Here is a 22,368-nt window from a genome sequence, read left to right as displayed (position 1 = left end):
TTCAGATGACCCCAAAATTGGGAGAGGGGTAAATAATGCAGAGGACGGGTCACTAATACAGAGCAATCTGGGTCACTTGATAAACTGGGTATGAGCAAACAATATACCTTTTAATATAGCTAAATAGAAATGTATATATCTAGGAACAAAGAATGTAGGCCATACTTACAAGATGAAGGAGACACTATCCTGGGAAGCAGTGACTCTCGGAAAAAGATCTGAGTGTTGTGGTGGTGAATCAGCTAACTGTGAGCTCCCAGTGCAACACTTTGGCCAAAAGGGCCAGTGCAATCCGACATGCACAAATAGGGGAATCTCAAATCAGAGTGGAGGTAATTTTATCTCTGTATTTGGCACTCGTGCTACCGCTCCTGGAGTACTGTGTCTAGTTCAGGCATCCACAATTCAAGAACAATGTTGAGAAGTCAGAGAAGAGCTACAAGAATGATCTAAAGGATTAGAAAACATGCCTTAGTCGATGACTCAGGTAGCTCATTCTGTTTAGCTTAACAAAGAGAAGGTTAAGGGGTGACTTGATTATGCTCTGTAAGTATCTACATGGGGAAGAAATATTTGATATTAGGCTCTTCAGTGTGGCAGAGAAAGGTATAACATGGAAGCTGAAACTAGACAAATTTAGACAGGAAAGAAGGCGTAAATGTTTAATATTGATGGTAATTAGCAATTGGAACAATTTACCCAATATCATGGTTGATTCTCCATCACTAGCAATTTTTAAATCAAAATTGGTTTTCTAAATATACTTCTAAAAGGTATGATCTAAGAATTATTTTTGGAGAAGTTTTATGGTCTGTTATACAGGAGTTCAGACTAGATGATCACAATGATCTCTTCTGGTCTTCAGAGTAGCAGCCGTGTTAGTCTGTATCCGCAAAAAGAAGAACAGGAGTACTATGAATCTATACCTTGGATCTTTCATTTGTGAACTCAGGTCACTTAGTACAAAAGTCGGTATAATGACCTTTATGTCCTGGCCATATTCCAGCCAGGGAAATTGCATTCTATTTAAATCCTCCTTCATTTTCAGGTGAATAGATTGATTTCACCTACTGTTGTGCAGTGCTGCTATGTGCTGTTAAACTGCCACCACATTCTATCCTCAACGTGTCTGCATTTCAGTGGTGGAGAGAGATTTTTTTGTATGTACAGAGTTGTAGTGCACTTTGAGATCCCTCTGAGTGAAAGACACTACTAGAATGTAAGTTTTCTATCACAAAATTGTGCTTGGAATCTGGAACTGGGGCTATCCAGTAAATGGTGAAGCTCTCTAGGGAAGAGAGAAGTTGCAAGAGTGGGAGATAAAAATGCTTGGGGTTGGAAGTAGTGAGAATGCAGTAATCTCTGTGACCAGCAGTGGTTAGTATCACATAGCTGATTGTGGGCAGTGTGGGAACTGAATTACTCTTCTCCGTGGCAGGTGGCAGTTTCAAGTCCCTGGGGAAAAATAGAGCAGTGTTTTTTTCAAAAATTGGTTTCTGTCTCTATTTACAAGTCATGGGATGGCCTAGTTGCCAGCACACTACATTTGTACCCCCATTCCCATTTGTATTACTGTCCTATTTCTCGCCTCTTTTCCCCATATAATTGTCTTGATTTTCTGATTTCTCTGTGCTACTTATGTGATGCCTCAGGTTCTGGATACACTCATGAGTGAGGTTTTTTTTTACAGTGATGTGGCTACAAAAATGGTCAGTGAGATGTTTTGAATGGGCTTCATGCACAGAGGCATCACAGCCAGAGAAGGGAGAATAGTTATACTCTGACTCTAGGGCAGAGGTGGGCAAACTATGGCCCACGGGCCACATGCGGCCCGTGGGACCGTTCTCCCTGGCCCCTGAGCTCCTGCCCCGGGAGGCTAGCCCCCAGCCCCTCCCCTGCTGTTTCCCCTCCCCCCCCCCAGCCTCAGCTCACTGCGCCACTGGCGCAAAGCTCTGGGTGGTGGGGCGGCGAGCTCCTGGGGCAGCGCAGTTGCAGAGCCCGGCCTGACATGGTGCTCTGTGATGTGCAGTGCGTGGCTGGCTCCAGCCGGGCGGCACGGCTGCCTGTCATGGTGCAGCCGCGCTGCCAGCCACCGGTGCTCCAGGCAGCATGGTAAGGGGGCAGGGGAGTTCGGGGGGTGGTTAAGGGTTGGGGCGGTCAGAGGGCAGGTTACAGTGGTGTTGAACGGGGGCAGGGGTTCCGGGGGCAGTCAGGAAGGATAGGGGGTGTTGGATGGGGCAGTGGGGGGCAGTTAGGGGCAGGGGAAAGTTAGGGGCCAGGAATCTGGGGGCAGTCAGGGAGAAGGGGTGGTTGGATGGGGCAGAGGTCCAGGGGGGCCATTAGGGAACAAGGGGGGTTGGATGGGGCAGGATTCCTGGGGGGCCATCAGGGGTGAGAAGCAGGGGGGGTTGGATAGGGGGCGGGGGCTGGGCCACGCCTGCCTGTTTGGGGAGGCACAGCTTCCCCTAACCAGCCCTCCATACAATTTCTGAAACCCAATACGGCTCTCAGGCCAAAAAGTTTGCCCGCCCCTGCTCTAGGGCCACCATCCTGATAATACTACTATCATCACTCTGGTAATGAGATACCTAGTTCTACTTGGACACAAGCTACAGAAATGATCAAGGGGTTGGAGGAAAGAATGACCTCTGTCCAAGATGGTTAAGATGGCAAAGCTGAGAACGTCATAACCAACAAACATTTGAGGTATATTCCTAGGCAGAAACTGTTAAAATGGAAGTAAGGCAGAGAGTACATATCCATCATTTAGGGTAAAATACATTCAAGATGTTGTAATGATCCCAAATGTGTTAACCCAGGGAAATCCATAGTCAGGGTTAAATGTATGAAATTCAGTCATGTTAAAATATGGAAATATACAGTGAGGATATCCAACCAGTCTTAACTCTGCCTTACTACAGGCTCTTCCAACTTCCTCTGTAGCTAAAGCTAACTGGAATCTTCTACATGGATTAAATCTAAACTTTTTATTATTAATGGTAACTTCGCCCCTTGCTATTCTTTATAACTAAATGTTTATCCTTCAGCAGGAACTTTAACTCTGCCCTGGAATGACACCATGAGCATCAAAAAAATGAAAAAAAAATCTGTTTTTAATAAATTAGTTTAAACTAAATCTGTGTCCACAAACACTAAAATGCCTTAATCACAACCATATAGTTTTTATTTAGTGTCAATACTCCGTCCCATTGACCATGAGACACTCTTCTCAAAATGGCCACCAACTGAGGGCAGTCACACTGAGAACAATGGGAGATGGCAGCCATTTTGAAAGAGGGCAGCTCTTTGAGAATTCTCTTCAGTAGACACTGGTATCCTTCAGCCTCTGTGAAAGAAGCTTTCACTTATGAAAAATAAGAGGGGGAATGACCATTAATAAAACTGAAGGGTGGCACACTTTGTTGCTTCTTTAGGCAGAGTTCATTGAACACATACCAGGGGTTCATTGCATTCCCCCATTTCCCAGCCAAAGGCTCCCTGTGTGACCTGCCCATTCCCTTGTATTTCAGGAACCTCCCTCTTTCCCCTGATCCTTGGGCTCTGTGTGCTTCCCTTTTACCCCCACCTTTCTTAGGGTATGTCTTCACTAGGAAGGCTGCAGCTGTGCTGCTACAGTGCTTCACTGTAACCATTCACTACAGCAGCAGAATCCCATTTTTTAGTTAATCCATCTCCACGAGAGGTGGTAGCTAGGTTGACAGAAAAATTCTTTCATTGATCTAGCACTGTCTACACCGGGGGTTAGGTCAGCTTAACTCTGTTGCTCAGAGATGTGAGTTTTTCACATGCTGAGCGATGAAGCTGGGTCGACTTAACTTTTTAGTGTAGACCTGGCCATATTCTTCCACTTTCTTCATGTCTTTCTCGCTCATGGTGTCAACATTTTCAAACTATTGGAGGGGACGGGAAGAGCTAAAATGATGGGTATTATGCTGGAATGTGTTAATGGTTGCCATCAATCAACAATTACAGAGGCAGTTGAATCTGGTAGCTCTGCTAACCAGTGGCACATTGTGTCCCCCATTACCCCCTTTTGGTTTTTCCAGTTTTCATCAAAATCAACAGGGTTTCCTGAAATTTGGAATTGATCAGATGGAGTGTTCAAAGTTTATTATATTGCATCCACACTGAGATATGCTATCAAGTTGCATGTGTGACGTTATTGACATAAACTGGGACCATATAGATCATTGTTGCAACCACAGTCCTGTAGTGGCACCCAAATCTTGTATAAAGGGGGTCAAATGGGGTGTCTAAGACAAGGTTATGGTTTACTGGTTATGATTATGCTGTCTATATGTGTGTATCAATTTTGTAGTTGAAGTTATGAATATTGGCTCTATACTGTCTGTATGGCAAACTTATGCTATGCTTCTGGGTAACATCCCAGACAAGCTGAGATTAGCTCTGCCTAGCCTTCTTGATGGCCCATTAAGAACCATCAGCTATACAATGGACTCATTGAGAGAAGGCAAATATGCCTTCAGACTCAGCAAAGTATGCAGGAACTTGCCCATGTGACTCCAGACTCCATTTTGCTGTAATTTTCCACAGTAAGAACAAAGAGGTGTTCTTACACCTGGAAAAGACTATATAAGGCTGATGCCTCATCTCCATCTTGTCTTCAATCCTGCTTCTTACCTCTGGAGGAATTTTGCTACACTGAAGGTCTGAACAAAGGACTGAGGACCCATCCCAGCGGGGGATGTATTCCAGAGACTTGACTTGAACCTGCAGTTTATTCCATCGCTGCTGCAAGCCTGAACCAAGAACTTTGCCATTACTATATGTAATTGATTTCATTTAACTAATTCTATCTCTCATCTCTATCTTTTTCCTTTTATAAATAAACCTTTAGATTTTAGATTCTAAAGAATTGGCAACAGCGTGATTTGTGGGCAAGATCTGATTTGTATATTGACCTGGGTCTGGGGCTTGGTCCTTTGGGATCAGGAGAACCTTTTTTCTTTTATTTGGGTATTGGTTTTCATAACCTTTTGTCCCCATAATGAGTGATACTGGTGGTGATACTGGGAAACTGGAGTGTCTAAGGAGATTGCTTGTGAGACCGAAGTCCTCTTAGTCTGGCTAGTTTGGTTTGCCTTAGAGGTGGAAGAACCCCAGCCTTGGGCTGTAACTGCCCTATTTGAGCAATTTGTCCTGAGTTGGCACTCTCAGTTGGGTTCCGCCAGAACCGCATTGTCACAGCATGTAAGGCCTTGCAAGCTTCACAAGAACAACCTCCAAACCAATCTAACACAGACAAGGTTTCAGTGTGTTTAGGGAATCTGTTCAGATTAGAGGTCTGGCAAAAATCTGACAGAGTGCTACATTTCTTAAATGGCCCATTTTAATTAATTTTAAGTCCTAAATAAACCGTTTTAGGGCTTGTCTACACTTACAATGCTGCAGTGGTGTAGCTCCACCACTGTAGCACTTAGTGAAGACACTATCTATGCCAACAGGAGAGCTTCTCCCATCGGTGTAGGTACTTCACCTCACCGAGAGGCGGTAGCTATCTTGATGGGAGAAGCTCTCCCATAAACATAGTGCTGTCTACACCAGAGTTAGGTTGGTATAACTACATTGCTTAGGGGTATGGATATTCTACACCTCTGAGAAACCTAGTTTTAATGACAAGTTGGTAGTGTAGACCAAGCCTTAGTTGTAAACTCGTATAGAAAAGTAATTCTGTGCTCAGTATTAGTGCTCTCACTTTGGGAGGATACATTATTTTTTATGCATAAGAGATTGGATCCCTACTTTAAGTGCACACCTTAAATATAGACTTGCTACCAATGTAGAACTAATGAATGAAATTGTTTTTAATTGTTCACTTTACTTATAAAGTTTTATGAATGAAACAATATTCATTCATAAAACCGGTTACCCCAATAACTGGCTAATTAACAATTAAAATGCTTGTTAAGAGCCGTAGCTGTTCAGTCAGCTGCCTTTGTAAGTTTCATTATCAATCCAATTCCTGCTTAAATCACTGAGACTTGCACTGTTTCAGTATTGTAACTTCTGTTCACCATTTATTACACTTGCCTACAGTGTAACTTCTGTTCACTGTTTGCCATCCATTATACTTGTCTATATTGTAATTTCTGTTCACTGTTTGCCATATTGTAATTCAAACTCCATTTTAAAACGCTTACTCCATATTGTAAGGGCTTGCTGCAACCTTCACTTTTGTAAACCCTGCTGTAATCTTATTAGTTTAGTTTAGATGTGTGAATGAGGTATGTATGGACGATGACATCAACCTCCAGCCCCAGCCTGTCCTGATAGAGTTCAAACACCAATGGCTGAAGATACAGACAAGAGCCCTAACAAAGTAAGAAGAATCCACCCTAAAAAGAAAAGGTACAATAAAAGGAAGATCAAAGCCCGGTCCAAGGCTGAAAGTCATGTCTGCAATTGACGGGTGATCAATCACCTAACCTGAAGGCAGCGTGACACAGCAAGACTTATAGACTCTGGATTCAAACTAAAGCCTACAAAAAGGATGGGTGAGATGAAAAACTTTGGAGGACGGTAACATTCTGCTACCAACATGGAAGGGCATTGGTACATGCCCAACAGAGACCCAGCTCGTCCTTGTGCCCGGCTTTCCTGGCCAGTTAGCCGCCACAAGCTATGAACCCAAGCTGCAAACTCAAGCCACAGACTCAAGCAGGACTGGTAACTATGCATCAGCTGCAGAACATCTGATGGGTGTGTGTGTATGTGTGTATAGGTATTAGGTATAGTGTGTGTGTGTGTGTGTGTGTATATAAGGATTAAGGTATTAGTTATTGGTCACAAATTAAATTATCATAATAAATGTGGCATCTTTATCTTGTCCCCTTTAATAAGATCCTACTAGTTTTTATTGGTATAACACCAACACTTCCCCCTCCATAATAAATCCATGGGTGGGAAGGAGAGGGTTAGGAGCAGTATCTCTGTAACTAGGAGGAATGGGATGAGATTTGCTTATAGTCAGTTTAAACTAACTACTACTTAAACTTCTTGACAGTGGGATATATGGTGTTGGGCTGTGAAATAATCTCTTGGAGGAAGGATTGGGAGCCCCTTCCTTTGGAACATTGGAAACCAGACTGGACACAGCTCTGGGAAATGGTCTTTGAAGGTTTGCATTAGATGGTACCTAATTTAGCTCTTTTTACATCTGTAATTGCAGCGATTGAGTTGTCTGCCTAACAAGTCCCATCTAGCAAGCTGCTTGCCTTCCCCAGAAAGTGTAGCTTGAGTTTTTTGTCCTTGTTCTTAGGTTTGCGACTGTGAGATATGACCAGGGAACCAAGAACATTAAAAACCAGTTCATGCATCTGACCAACTACAGTGTCAACAAGAAGAGTGGAGACTATGTCAGGTACTTAGAATTGCCAAAGAGATGAGAGGATGGGCTTTGGTTCTTGGAGGCGGAACCAAATTCACACCAGGGTGGGGAAGCAAATTTGTATGACTGCATCTAAGTATGACTTTCAAAGGTCAGAGTGGTAATCCTGAGGCACAGGCCAGTTATGTGAGCCCTGCTTCCTTGGTTTGTTTTAGCTGTGATGACCCTGAAGTGGAGGATTATGGGAACAAGTGGAGTATGAGTGCGATGCTGAGGTACCTGAAACAAGAAGGGAGAGACACAACAAGTGAGTAGAGACACCCCCCTTTGGTTCCTTCCTTGTGTCCTCAGCAGTGTCCACCAGCAAGAAATCCTAGGAAGAACCCTACTAGGATCCAACTCAGGCCGGAGGAGTTTCCCTTTCTTAATGTCATCCCGTTCCTCCTAGTTATACCTGCTGGTACCACCCTAAATGCTTCCCCTCCCTCCACGGCTCCCATGGTTTGTTCAGTCTGGTGAGTCATCAACTTCTCAAACCCTGCAATTTAGCCAACGAATGGCTGGTTACCTGTGTCATTTTGAATGACTCATGGATGTATCATCACCTTTCCATGCCCCAGGTTTTGGCTGAGTTTTGTTGTCCATCTGAGTGCTTATGTTCTGTAGAACAGCTCTCTTCATACCTTTACCAGGTCTGCTTTGATGCATCTGCATAGCAGAATCCAAGTAATTTTTCTCTTAAGGGACAACTTGCCTGATATTGAGTCCTTAGTAACACTATTTGGCAGCTACTGTACTCATCCTATAAGTATTACCAGGGAACTTAGAGGATGGAGGAAGGGATTTGAATCAGGCTTCTAAGTGGAACTAAGCCTTTCCCAATTTTATGTGCATGGTTATGCAGTCACTCATGCTCACTTGCACCAATTAATGTTCTCTCAATTGCACACGTGATTAGAAATTGATACAGATCATTAGAACATTGTTACACTTTATAATATCCAGTGTAAAGCGATAAATTCTCCTAAATAAGCCAACCACTGAGAGAAATTAGTAAGACATTCCAATGAATTGGTTATTCCATAATTGTACAGTTAGGGGTTTTTTGCATCTTGCTCTGATGCTGGTGTCACAGACAGAATACTGGGCTAAGAACGCCAGTCTGATCTGGGACAGCAGTTTCTGTATTCTTATGCACATGCAGGAACACTTGTGTACACATGCCCACCCACTCATGTACACACATTCATGCTTCCTCTTGTACAGATGCTCAAACTTTGCATACCTAGGAATATGCACACATGTATTCCCCTATGTATGGAAAATAGTAATTGCAGTACTAAATTAGACCAGAGGTTTATCTAGTTCAGTGGCCAGTATCAAAAAGGAGCTGCCAACAAAGGTTTTTTTTTTTGTTTCCTAACCCTCATTTGTTTGGCTTGTGCCCTTGAGCATGAGTTTCTCTAACACTCTTGATTAGTTAATCCTTAAAACTGTGTGTGGGGTGGGGTGGGGGGGAGGGGGAGGATCACTCATGCTAAATTGTGCTGTCATGCATGCTACATGCTCCTGCTTATGCTTGCTTACATTTGTTCTTGCACTCCTGTGAGAATTCACTTGAGTGCTCCTGCCCTGGGGTATTCATGTATGCACTCACGGTCTCTCGCTCCTCTGGGTGTCCACATATGCTCTCATTTGCTTGATGTTACCTACAGAGTCACCCATACTCAGATTCACATGCAAACCCAGGAGAGCATTTGCACATGAGTGCAATCTCTGCTTCACATTCTGTTTTTTTTTCCCCCCTCACAGCACTGATGGCCAATGTGGAGGACTTGATTATTAAGACCATTATTTCTGCTGAGCTGGCAATTGCCACAGCCTGTAAAACCTTTCTTCCACACCGTGGCAGCTGCTTTGGTAAGGAGACCAGGGGTTGTCTTAACATATGGGGCTGTTGCAGGTTCCCTTTTCTCCTGGGTGTCTGTTACCTGCTGCTTCCAGCCCAGGTGTTGTGTGGAAAAGCTTGGACTCCATATTGGGCTAGCAACAGAGGGAAATGTGGGTTTGGCTCTCTGTGCAGACATCCCAAACTGCAGGATTGACCCCAGAGTCACTGTCACACATGGGGGTCCTGTGATGGGAGGAGTGCTGGATTCTAAGATGAGCAGAACAGTTCAGAGGGAACCTACAGGGTGTTGGGCATACTGGAGTTGCTGGCCCATTAGTGGTTCTGGAAAGGGTGATGGGTTGAGCACACATTTCTGTGAGATTGGTCCCTAGAAGGAAGGCTTGTTGCATATGAGTGTTGGTGATGCCTGTTGGGCTTGCTTTTGTGTGACTGTACCACATGGCGGCGGCAGAGCCTACCTCTGGCTGAGGCTATATACAGAGCTATGTGTTGGCAATGGGAAGGGGAAGTTTGGAACAATTCCAAAAAGCGGCGGCTGGTACCAGTGCATGCCTCCTCCTGCTTTCCAATGGCAGCTCCTCAGCCTTCCCTGAGGCGGCCTCCTCCTGCTTCCAGCTGCTCTGCAAACACAGAAGGCAGGAGTCCCAAAGTAGAAGATTGCTGAGTGCAGAATCAGTCTTATGCTCAGTCAGTGTTTGCACTAAAGGCTACTAGTAGCTTAGGCTGCCCTGAGTTCAGGGACCACGGGGAATAGGCTGTCTGAACACAGCCATGACAGGCAAATCCCTTCTGCTGTGGGATTCTTGAAGGTTGGCAGCACTACATACATCTCCATGAGTGTAATGTTAATGCTGTCCAGTTTGGGTTTTGGGAGCTGACAGGATAGAGTGAGGGACCCAGGGAGGAGGTATGCCTGGGCATGTATGGTATCAGGTGGCAGGCTACCTCTGAAAGCTGGCCAACTTGCAGGGCCTTTGCTTTTCTGTGTAGCCTTGATCCCTTCTTTCAGAGTCACTGGAACTCTTGGAAATGATTGGAAACTTAGCAGTCAGATGGAATTGTTTTTAGTGAAGTAGCAGTTTAGCACCTACTCCAAAAATATCAACAGCCCAATAGAGACCTGGCCATCTCCCCTGTGTTCTCCCTCCTCCTCCCACTCTCAGCCCTTTGTCTTAAGTTTACTCTGACAAGCTTGTGGAGAGGCTCTAATACTCTGTATGTCCTCTGTGCTGGGTCTGGCTTTAAGGTTATCCCACTTCCTGTTGCCTCCCCAGAATTGGACTTAAATCACCCTCTTGGTTGCTTCCCTCTCCCCCCTCTCATCCCCCCCCCCCCCCCCCGCCGTCTCCTCCTCCCTCAGGGCTACCGTCCCACAAACCAACTTCCATTCCATTTGTTTGAGTATAAACATGAATTAAGAGCTTCCCAGGAAAGAGAGCTTAAGCAGGAGCCATGCTGCTTCCCAAGGGAGTCAGAGGCATTCCTGGAGTTCTGTACTTGCTGCCACCTTCCCTCCCCCTCTCAGCCAAGTGGTTGGCCATGGTCCTGAGGACTCTGAGCTGTCCCTTGCCTTCCTCCATTGCCCAATATTCATCCTAGTGCCCTGTTCTCACCCTTTGATGCCTTGCCCCTGCTGTTTCCGTTTACAAGGACACTTGCCAGCTGGGGATGTTCAAGATGGCTGACTCTGCAGTTATAAATGTTCATGAGAAAACTGAGACATGAATGGCAGAAGGTGGAATCCCTTTGGAGGCCACTTTCTCTGTTCCTTCCTCTCTTTTGATAGCAAACAATGTAGCCTGGAAATGACACACTGGGAGGGATGGACCATCTAAAAGACCAGGTCAGTCAGGCCTATTTGATCTTCGTAGCTTACTGGAGTTTCTCCTTGATCTCTCTAGTCAGGTCATACTACAGAACCTTGTTCTCTCCTCCGTTGGGATACGAGTGGAGGCTGGCCTACCCTGCGCTCCTGGCCCAATCTTCCATGGTGCTGGAGAGAAGTCTTCCCCCATGCCATCCTGCTTTTCACATATGCTCTTTCTTTAGGTTAGACACTCACTATCTCTCCTCTTCTACCTGGTTGGGGTACTGCTGGGGACTTTGGGAGAATGTTGGCAGTAGCTGGCCAGCCTGCCAAGTCCTAACAGCAACCAGTCCTACAGATCTTCTGCCTACAGATCTTTCACTGGCAGGTCTGCAGTTCAGCATAGAAGAACATTGTAGGGGGCTGTATTGCAGCCATGTTTGTGCATGGGGGTGGGGGAGCACAAAGCTGTGAGAACTTGTTGCTTTGATCTGCACAGCTGCCAGTTGATGCTCCTGCTGGCTGTGGCTTGTGGTTTCTAAATGGCTCTTAACTCCTCATTAAAATTAGGTTGCAAGTGAAATTCTTAACTTGTGGCTCTCAGGGAGACTGAGCTGTGGGGCTCAGAACTGATACAGCTGCCTGAACTTGTTCACCAGCTAAGCTATGAAGCCTGAGCCCATGTCATTGGCTGCCCCAGATTGTTCCCTAAGAAGACTTCTCCTGTAATGGAATTGGTCTGACTTTAGAAACACGCTTATAAAAGGAATCTCGTCTTTTGGGGCATTTGCGCCTTCTGACTGCACCGACTCTAGAAAGACCCACACAAGGTGGCAAGCTTGGTTTCCTTCTGAAGCCCTTTCCCTGGTGGTGAGGACTCCTCTGCCTAATCAAGTTCTCTGTTTTCTAGCCCCTTCATCCTGAAGGATCCCAAAACACTACACAAACAATTGCTTTCCCTAACACTAAAATGCATCCCTGTCTGGGATGGGATGTGACAGCTGTTTAACAGTGCACAACAGTACTCCAAAACTTTAAGGCAGGAAGTGAAGAAAAAAATGTTATATCCAATCAAAATTGCAGGGGGAATTTAGGGGCAGAAGTAATTACTTGAGTTAGAATTTGGCCAGAATCCCAGGACTAACTGAACTACAGTTAAAAGAATCACAGGATCCTTAATGACCACAAATGGTCAGGCCCTTGATTTTGTCTCATTCCAAAGTCAGCATTTATAAGTGTAAATATAGTGACCCCTGTCATCCCATTGGGGCACTGCTTTGATTTTTGAACCAGCAGGGAGAATGCCACCTACTTAAATCACCAGCACCATTTTCTGAAGCACCCTGAGTTTTTTCTGTGTGTGGGGTCTCTCATTGAAGCAATGACCTGGTTTGACCCTACATAGCTTGAGAAATGTGACTGAATCACAGGCCTAGGTGGTCTGGCTGCAGACATTATATATACATTCTCACTAAGCATTCATTTGGCAGGCAGTCTGGAAAATGCCAGTATTCTAAGGTCAAAGCAATACAGTCTCTGCATTCAGGGAGAAGATCATAGAATATTAGGGCTGGAAGAGTCCTCAGGAGGTCATCTAGTCCAATCCCTTGCTCAAAGCAGGACCAACACCAACTAAATCATCCCAGCCAGGGCTTTGTGAAGCCAGGCCTTAAAAACCTCTAAGGATAGAGATTCCACCACCTCCCTAGGTAACCCATTCCAGTGCTTCAGCACCCTGCTAGTGAAAGTGTTTCCTACTTTCCAACCTAGACCTCCCCCACTGCAACTTGAGACTATTGCTTCTTGTTTTGTCATCTGCCACCACTGAGAACAGCCTAGCTCCATCCTCTTTGGAACGCTGCTTTCAGGTAGTTGAAGGCTGCTATCAAATCCCCCCTCACTCTTTTTTTCTCTTTTGCAGACTAAATAACCCCAGTTCCCTCAGCCTCTCCTCGTAAGTCATGTGCCCCAGCTCCCTAATCATTTTCATTGCCCTCTGCTGGACTCTCTCCAATTTGTCCACATTCCTTCTGTAGTGGGGGGACCAAAACTGAATGCAATATTCCAGGTGTGGCCTCACCAGTGCCGAATAGAAGGAAATAATCACTTCCCTCAATCTGCTGGCAATGCTCCTACTAATACAGCCCAATATGCCATTGGCCTTCTTGGCAACAAGGGCACACTGCTGATTTATATCGAGTTTCTCGTCCCCAGGACCTTTTCTGCAGAACTGCTGCTTAGCCAGTCAGTCCTCAGCCTGTAGCAGTGCATGGGATTCTTGTGGAGAGGCTCTAATACTCTGTATGTCCTCTGTGCAGGAAAGAATGTTCTGCTCATTGGAGGTAATAGGGGAAATGGACACACCCTCCCTTCCCAATTCCTAACAGGCGGAGGAGCAAAGTCAAACTAGCATCACATGGAAGCAGATGTAGTCTGGAGATAAGGGGTGAAGGTGTTAGTTTCCTCCAAACAGAGAATCTAACAAGTTGACCTGTTTTGTGCAGGCTCTGGGAAAGCTGCAGGATACAGGCTCTGACAGCAACAGGTTAACTTTGAGGGAGGCTGGGATAGTACTTTGGGTAGGCCTTTGCAGAGGTGATTCAGTATGAGGAGGCAGTGGCTTTGGAGTGCCTGGATTCAAGCCAATTAAAGGCTTCATTGTTTGTTTTTGCCTCCTGGAGTCTGGGCTTCTGAGTGGGCTAAGAAAGGCCCCACTATTGTGTTGAGGCCCACTTTGAAGCAAACCTCAACCTTTCCCAAGGGTGGTTGGTGGGGAATGGTGTGAAGGCAGCAAGGCTCCATTGCTACAACCCTTCTCTGCACTCATTGAAACAGCCTGAAGAAGAGGCAATATAATGGGCCGCGGCTCACTATTGGCAGAGATCAATCCAGCAGCTAGGATGTTGCACTTTTTCCACCCTCAAAGGGGAAGACCAGAATACTCAGGATATTACTTGATCTTGGCAGGACAATGATAGGGTGTCTTAAGCAAGAACAGCTTTGAGAGGATGTCCTAGGGCTGAATTGCTCAGAACAGTGCTGCTAGCAAGCTTTCATGGGACTGTCAAAGCGTGGTGTAGTAGAAACAGACATTCATGCGTGCTCTGTGATGCCACTCTAGAGCCATGCACTACTGGTTGGCTCTACTGAGACTTAATCTTATCATGATCTCTCAGTGGTTTATTGCAGCTCTCTTGTCCATTGTTGTGAGCATTACCTCTCCCCGGATAGTAGTGTAGATTCTGTTGGACATAATGGGTTTTCTTGCTTGTGAGAACTAGTTACATAGTCTCCTGGAATTTACTCCTGTTTGTTTCATACTTGAACCTAGAGAATTCTGGGTAGCTGAATGGTCCACTTGACCATCCCACTGTGACTAAATGGCATGAATACAGGCTTTTGAAGTGGAACCTAGTGGACTGGTCCCAGGTTTGAATGGAAGTGCAGGAGCTCCTGCGCCTCTCCCACAGATAACTTCGTTCTTTTGTAGCAACTACATCTCTACCCTGATATAACGCAACCCGATATAACACTAATTTGGATATAATGCGATAAAGCAGTGCTCCAGGGAGGCAGGGCTGCGCACTCCAGTGGATCAAAGCAAGTTCGATATAACGCAGTTTCACCTATAACGTGGTAAGATTTTTTTGGCTCCCGAGGACAACGTTGTATCAAGGTAGAGGTGTAGTGCTGCTCTGAATGTCCTCAAACATTTTGGATGTAATACAGGACAGCGGTGCATGTCCTTTGAAGTCTCCTGGCCATTTTTCATCCTTTGCCATCCAATGACTTTCCAGGGATGCTATATGGAGATGGAGAAACTTTCTCTTTACACAGAACTTAAGAACAACCGTTTCTTGGAAGAAAGAAAATGACATATCCTAATAGTGGGTATGTAGAATTAATGTGATGTAATGAGACACAATCCTTCCCCTAAGCCAGGGGTTCCCAAACTTTTCAGTTATGCCCCCCCCTTACCCGTCTGCACCCTCCTCCCCCACCAGGAGCCAGGGCTGTGCCGCAGCTCCCAGTGGGGGTGAGGGGGGGGACACAGAAAGGGGTAAAGGGACCACAGGTCTTGGGCCAGGAATGGGATCTCCCTCTGTGGGGTGGGGGAGCAAGGCTGGAGGCAGGGTTAGGGCAGAGTGGGACTGCATGGCACTGGCCTAGGCCTACTGTGCCCCCCGCAAGTGTTCCTCTATGCCCCCCCAATTTGGGGACCACTGCTCTGAGCACTGGATCACACCACCGATGATCTTATTGCGGATAAATTGTCCTTCCATGGTCTGCATCACAGGAATCCTGGTTGGTACTGCAGAACTAGTATATGTTCACCTTGCCCCCTAGAATACTCTGTCCATCACCAGTCTACATACATGATTAGTAAACTGAAGGTGGTGTAGCCTCTCTTTCTCAGCTCAAATGCAGGCAGAGTTCACTCTAATCAAAATCCTTTGCATTAATCCACTTAATTTGTAAATCCAGACACAACACTAACCTGGAATTCTGCTGATCTTCCTCTATCTCCAGATACCAAAGGCTTCCTGGAGATTGGAAAAAAAAATCTCTGTTGAAATGAAGTTTACAAACCTCTGTGTTGGCTTGTGTCAATATCCAGGCAGATGATACCTCTAATATGAGATGGAATTAGGCTATATTTTGAGCCCTTAACCTGTGAAAAAGTTAAGGTAATCTCCAGCCTCTTACAGCCTGCCAGCCATACCCTGGACTGGATCTTCTGGCTGGATGTGCAAGAACTGTCGTCATATCAGTTATTTATACAGTAGTAGCACAGAGGAGCTCGAGTCATGGAGCAGGTTCCCTGTTGTGGTAGATGCTGTACACCAGGGTTCTCCATTCCAGGCCAGTGGGGGCTGTGGGAAGTGGCATGGGCTGAGGGATGTACTGTCCACCCCTTCTCGCAGCCCCCATTGGCCTGGAACAACAAACTGCAGCCAGTGGGATCTGCGATTGGTCAAACCTCCTCATGCTGCAGGTAAACAAACCGGCCCAGCCCACCAGCAGACTTCCTTGATGGGCCATGTGCCAAAAGTTGCTGATCCCTGCTGTACACAAACAGAACAAAAGGGCAGCCCCAGTACTAAGGAATTTGTAGCCTAAGTCTAAGACAAAGGACAACAGATGGATACAGACAGACACAGGAGTGCAAGGAAACAATATTGGTCAGCATGAGTGACTAGTCTTAGTACACCACCAGCCTAACACTTTGTCATGCTGTCTCAAGTGGCTCTTGACCATGAGTTCCTGTTACAGTGAAGACTGTCAAAAGCAGGGTAGACACCCTGAACCAGTGGTGTGTTCTATACTTTCACCAAGCCAGTATCAAATGTGAACTCTTGGATCGCTCTAACAGCCTTACCCTCTCTCTCTCCACCCAGACAAACTGAATTTATAAATGGTCACTTATGCCAAAAATCACACATAATCCAGGTCACTTGCAGCCCCAGAGACCAGTCACTCACCCAGGTCAAGTTGCATTCTAGACCTCATAGCGAAGAGGACAGTGGTAGCCAGTTCTATAGTAAACTAACTATAGATTTATTAGCTAAGAAAAGAAAATAAATTATTGAGAGATTAAAATATATGTACAGGTTAAGAAGTCTGTAATTCCAAAATGGTGGCAAATATAATAAATGGCCTGTTTTCTAAAAGTCTTTTCAGGGTACCTAGAGTGTCTGGGGGGGATCTTTGCTTTGCATTTGGTCCCCTTCCCTGTAAGAGTTCAAACAAGCCAGAGATACAAGATCTTTACCTGAATCCATACTTGTAGCAGCTTTTTATAGAAAACAAGCTGATGGTCACCATCCACATGGATTCTTTCTTTCTCTAGAGAGAGAGAGAGAGGGGACTACATTTAGAGTCTTTGATCTCTGATCATCATACACAATGATCACTTGCCTTCATATGTGCAGGAATTAGTATTTTCCTGTTAAAATTCTTCACTTTCTTTATGCAAGGTTTCTTTCTCATTTGATGGGTTATTTATTTAGGGGTGTATATATAATGTAAATGTTTGTTATTACACTATAACAGGCTACAGATAAATGAAAATAATGTATTTAATATCCCATTAGTTTTCATGAAGTTTAAACACTAAATACATTCTTATACAATTAACCACTTTAATCTATATTAATGCACAAGTGAAATGGCCTGGAGTTTTGGCATGAGCTGGTACCTAGTCTGCCAGCATGTCACTGTTTTCAAGTTTTTTGTATGCTTTATGGCAGAGGAGAGTTTTAAGAAGAGAATGAATTAATTATGCCCTTGTAGTGATTTAGACTGGTGACTCTTAACCTTTCCAGACTATTGTACTGCTTTCAAGAGTCTGATTTTTATCTCATAGCCCCACGTTTCACCTCACTTAAAAATGACTTGCTTACAAAATCCAACATAAAAATACAAGTGTCACAGCATACTATTACTGAAAAAATTGCTTACTCTAATTTTTACCTATAATTATAAAATCAATTAAGTGGTGTGTGTGTATAATGTATATAATACTTACATTTCACTGTATAGTATATGGAGCAGTATAGACAAGTTATAGTCTGAATGAAATTTTAGTTTATACTGACTTTGCTAGTGCTTTTTATGTAGCCTGTTGTAAAAAGAGGCAAATATCTAGATGAGTTGTTGTACCCACAGGGCTAAATTTACCCCTGGTTGAGAGCCACTGATTTAGACCACTTCCTTCTCCAAGCAGAAATAAGAGCTCTCCTTTCACAGCAGGAAGAAACTAGCACTATGGTCTGTGCTCTAACTTAATTATTTTTGGAAAACTCTGCCCCAAGCCAAGGATTAACTAATATTCCTACACCACCTCTAAGAAGGTGTTGGGATGAAGGGGAAGGCCCTGAAATGACTCATATCTTTCTCAGATGTGGCCCCAGCTGGTTGTCTTGAGCAATGGTCCTTCACCTTTCAAAGTCCTCACCTGTAGAGTCTCCTAAAGCTCAGTGCTCTCCCTTATGTTATTCAACATCTCTATGAGCCATTGGGGGAGCTGATGAGACACCATGGACTAGAGTGCCAAAATATGCAAATAGCACTCAGCTCTACTTTTTACATACAATGAAAACTGAACCATCTCAGAGCACTTGCAGGCCCTACCTGAAATTGACACCTGGATCAGAGCAGCTGGCTAATGCTGAACCCAAGCAAGATTGAGGTGATGCTGATAGGGATTGGGAAATGCTCTTGAAGACCATATCTGATATCCTCCATTATCTGCTCTTAGAGGCCTAAATAGCCATTATGAAAGAAAAATGCCCACTTATATCTGCCAGCCACCACAATATTATTGCAGCTGTGTGTGTGTCCCTCCCTCTGTGCCTGATTATTACAATTAATTTTCTAGGAATAAATCCTTCCTTCCTGCTGTAAAGCTTCACCTAGTATAAAATGCAGCAGCTTGTGTTGGTTATCATGCACCATCACCCTGCTGCTCTTCTCCCTGCTTTGGCTCTGACTCCTGAGTGAATACATAGACTGGTTGAATCCCTGTCCTGATATTTAAAGCCCTCTATAAGATTGCTCCTAGCTGCCTGAAAGATCACCTCTCCTGCAACCATAACCTTCCACAATGACTGTGTTCTACTGAATCAATTAAACTTAAGTAATAATGAAAGTCTTGTGAGTACACTTTCATAGGAACTGGACCTAGTCTGAAATTCCTTCAAGAGAGAAGAATGACTTTGGACCTCACACAACTCAGAACTAAATCTAAAACTTTGCTTTGGTGTGGCTTTCCCTCATAGTTACACCCCTTGCTATCTAATCAACTAACTCACTCCTACATACGAGGAGTGTGATATTGTTTGTTTTTAATTCTGAGGGTCACCTGGCTGTTAGGGAAATTAGTGCTGTAGCAGAACCTGGATAGCCAGATGTACCCTCTTTCTCATGCTGCAGGATGCTGAGAATTAAGAGTGGTGGAGGCAGCAGTTAGCCAGCTCTGAACTTCCTTTAGGATGAAAAGAAATGTAGATGTCCTCTTCAAAGTAGCTTAGCCATGTTGAACACTAAGCCCCATCTTCCTTATGGGGATTGCAGAGCTGAGTTATACCTCTGTGCACTCTGGAGAGCTGAGTTGTGGCCGGACTCTAGGGCTACCTCACACCTTCCAGGGGACTGCATGAGGATGGAAAAGAGTTTTTGGCTGGTAAAAAATTAGAAGCATTGCTTTGCTATATGCAGGAAAGCTTCCTCTTCCCCTGTAAGGAAGGGGGATATCCCTGAGCCTTCTAGTGAGGTGGGTTTGGGAGCCCTCGTTGCAGTGATCCTTTTGCTGAGTGGGAGCTCATGCTCCTAAGTCTCGGCATCAGACAAAGGGGGACATAGGCTAATGAAACACTTCCAGGGGATGTGGGATGCTGGATTTTTTTTACCTATGATTTGTGTGTAGTAGTTCCCAGTCAGTGTCAGGATGCCCATTGTGCTGAGTATCTCAGTTCTAACTGAGCTCCACCTGTTGGACTTCTCACCAAACTGCTGTGAGGGGATCCAAACACCAAGTCCCCATATGCCCTAAGCTAGGGGGTTTCAACCTTTTTCCTTCTGAGGCTCCCCCCCCCCATACTATAAAAATGCCAGGGGCTAGCAGAGGGGCCTCTGGGTTCCTGGCTTCAGCCACGGGGGGTGAGGGCGGCTTGAAGCTTTAGCCATGCAGGGCTCAGGGCTTCTGGACTTCAGCCACCAGAGAGAGGAGAGCTGGGGCTTTAGCTGTGCAGGAGGCGGTTCTGCCCTGCAAGGGCATCAGGGCTTTAGACCCCTGGCTCTGCTCCTGGCTTCGGGGTGGGGCTGGGGGTTTCAATCCTGTGCCTCTGCTCCTGGCTTCACCCCTCCTCTCCCCAGGGGACATCTGGTCTCAGAGCTCCCCATGGGTTCTGCTCCACTTTCAGCCCCAAAGTGTACTGGGCTTTGGGGGTCCCACACTTCAGCTGCAGGGCCCCGTGGCCCCCTGCAATGAGCTTGCGGCATCATGGGGGGCAATAGATCCCTGGTTGACAACTGCTGCTTTAAGCATCAAGAGTCTGAATGGAATCCAGACCCTGCCTGTAACGGGGATCTCTAAGCATACATATGGGGTGTGGGTCATCTGCCTAGAACTTCCCCTGACAGCTGAGACTTCTTGGTCTAGCAGTCCAGCCCCTGGGACCAATGCTAACCCCCCAGATATCCCCAGATCTTAAATTCCAGCTTTGAGAATGGTTTAGATTTACAATTTATGTCTTCCAGGGCACGTGATAGATGTAGCATATAACACACACATGTGACACTGGATTTTAAAACACCATTGCTCTTTACATAGACAGCACAAGAGTGTATAGATCATTTAGAAAACAACAAACACCTGCTCACAATGCCCGCCATTCTAGCTCACTCTTCTCTTGCAGAACTGTGTGGAAGCATTTGTGGTACTGTCTCCTTGGTCCAGTGCATGCCCTGTAAAAGTAAAAGGGATCAATCTTGGTCCCGTTTAGCACATGTGCCCTATCCTCTCTATAAGTGTAAGAGCATCGTATAAATCAGCAACAGCAATGTACAAAAACACTTAAGACATGGTTCCTGCCCCAGAGAACTTAGTATGTCAATAGATAAGACAAAGGGTGGGGAAAGGAATGCTATACAAGCAGAATGATCGGGGTGCTGACTAGCAAGTATCTTCTTAGTTTCACATATATAGGAGTGGAGGAAAGGAGGGATGGGATATTGAGGGGGTGGGGGAAACGATGGGAAAAGGGGGAAAAAAGAGTGGGAGAGAATGATGGAGAGAGGAGCATGGAAGGTGAAGTTGGTAGCTAAAGTGGGGCCAGCCAGGGGGCTCCGCACACTGCCCCCGCCCCAAGCATCACCCCTGCAGTTCCCATTGGCCGTCAGCTGTGGCCAATGGGAGCTGCAGGGGCAGCACCTGCGGACGGGGCAACATGCAGAGCTGCCTGGCCATGCCTCCGCGTAGGAGCCAGAGGGAGGACATGCTGCTGCTTCCAGGAGCTGATTGAGATAAGTGCCACCCAGAGCCTGCACTCCAGACCCCCTGCAGTGCCCGAACCCCCTGTCCCAGCCCTGATCCCCCACCCGCCTTCCAAACCCCTCAGTCCCATTCCTACACCCCAGAGCCTGCATCCCGGCCAGAGCCCTCACACATGCACCCCAACTCCCTGCCCCAGCCCAGAGCCCCGTCCTGCACCCTGAACTCCTCATTTCTGGCCCTATCCCGGAGCCTGTACCCCCAGCCGGAGCCCTCACCCCCTCCCGCACCCCAATCCCCAATTTCGTCAGCATTCATGGCCTGCCATACAATTTCCATACCCAGATGTGGCCCTCGGGCCAAAAAGTTTGGCCGCCCCTGGCTTAGGGGGTGGGAGGTTGCAGACCAGCAGTTGCTATTGACCCACTCACCTTTTCCATCTAGGTGTTTGGTTGTCCCTCAGGTTTTATTGTACACTAGGGACTACAGAGTCCTCACTGTAGCTTAGACTGTCTTTTGGAAGAATGTGCTTGCCTATCCATGAGATTTTTTTTTCTTGTTCAAAACCCTTAAATGTTCACACTCACAAACTCCTACTCCTTCCCTCTCCCTTGCCAGAGCCTTCCCAGCCTGGGAAACAAGAAACCGCAATGCAGATCAGTCTCACTTCCTTGGGCTGGACCAACTGATTAGTTCTGTGATGTTTTGCTTCCCACTCAGTGTCTGGCTACAGGGCCCAGAAAAACATGCAGACAACATTCACAAATTGTGATGCCGTTTCCTTCTCCTCCAAGTCCCCCCAATAGCTCATTAACTTACTAGCGCAAGCTACATGAGCTCTTGAACAGCTGCCTGCAAAGGAGGATCTTGTCAAACAGTCTAGCTCACCAGAGCCCGCATGAATGTCAAGCAAGTGACAAAATGCTGGGGCCAGAATTCGAGGAGAGCAGCATGGCACAGTAATTCTATTGCTCTCGTTCCAGGCATTAGGGAACTGATCAATTCAGTGGAAATCCTTCTGTGCCAATCCCAGGTTCTGCAATATTTAAAAAGAATGTGCATAAGTTGCGCTGATGTTAACTGTCTCCAACACTTAGTACTGTGTCAGGAAATTGCCTTGGTGCCAATTTATTTACAGTCATATTTGTGTACCATCTTTCTTGTAAGTTGTGTCCCAAAATGAGAGGATGTGCTGTATAGAAGGAAATAAAATCAGTCCTGGAATGGGAAGCTGGCTTCAGTCTGACCAATTAAAGAGGAGTCCATCTAGCACATGTGATACATTC

The 22,368-nt window shown here is 45.8% G+C and overlaps 1 protein-coding gene and 1 long non-coding RNA gene across 7 annotated transcripts in view; one reads left to right on the top strand and one right to left on the bottom strand.

Moving 5' to 3' along the window:
• Positions 1 to 22,368, top strand: part of TTLL5 (tubulin tyrosine ligase like 5) — a 207,518-nt gene that overhangs the window by 35,748 nt on the left and 149,402 nt on the right. For 4 of the 6 annotated variants that reach the window (XM_034768478.1, XM_034768481.1, XM_034768476.1 and 1 more), the window contains exons 10-12: positions 7,301 to 7,402; positions 7,585 to 7,676; positions 9,182 to 9,289. In XM_034768478.1, coding sequence (XP_034624369.1) covers positions 7,301 to 7,402; positions 7,585 to 7,676; positions 9,182 to 9,289 — 302 coding nt within the window. The remainder of the gene's footprint in view (positions 1 to 7,300; positions 7,403 to 7,584; positions 7,677 to 9,181; positions 9,290 to 22,368) is intronic. The other 2 variants (XM_034768482.1, XM_034768480.1) reach the window with 1 other exon arrangement.
• On the bottom strand, positions 14,748 to 21,730 carry LOC117876376. Its single transcript, XR_004645485.1, has 5 exons — positions 21,514 to 21,730; positions 20,465 to 20,556; positions 16,862 to 16,935; positions 15,587 to 15,632; positions 14,748 to 14,890 (listed from the first exon to the last, which is right to left on the bottom strand). It is a non-coding gene; the product is annotated as an uncharacterized LOC117876376 (long non-coding RNA).

Source organism: Trachemys scripta, chromosome 4 (genome assembly GCF_013100865.1).
Source record: "Trachemys scripta elegans isolate TJP31775 chromosome 4, CAS_Tse_1.0, whole genome shotgun sequence".
Taxonomy (NCBI): Eukaryota; Metazoa; Chordata; order Testudines; family Emydidae; genus Trachemys; species Trachemys scripta.
This window is presented reverse-complemented; position numbering and strand designations above follow the sequence as displayed.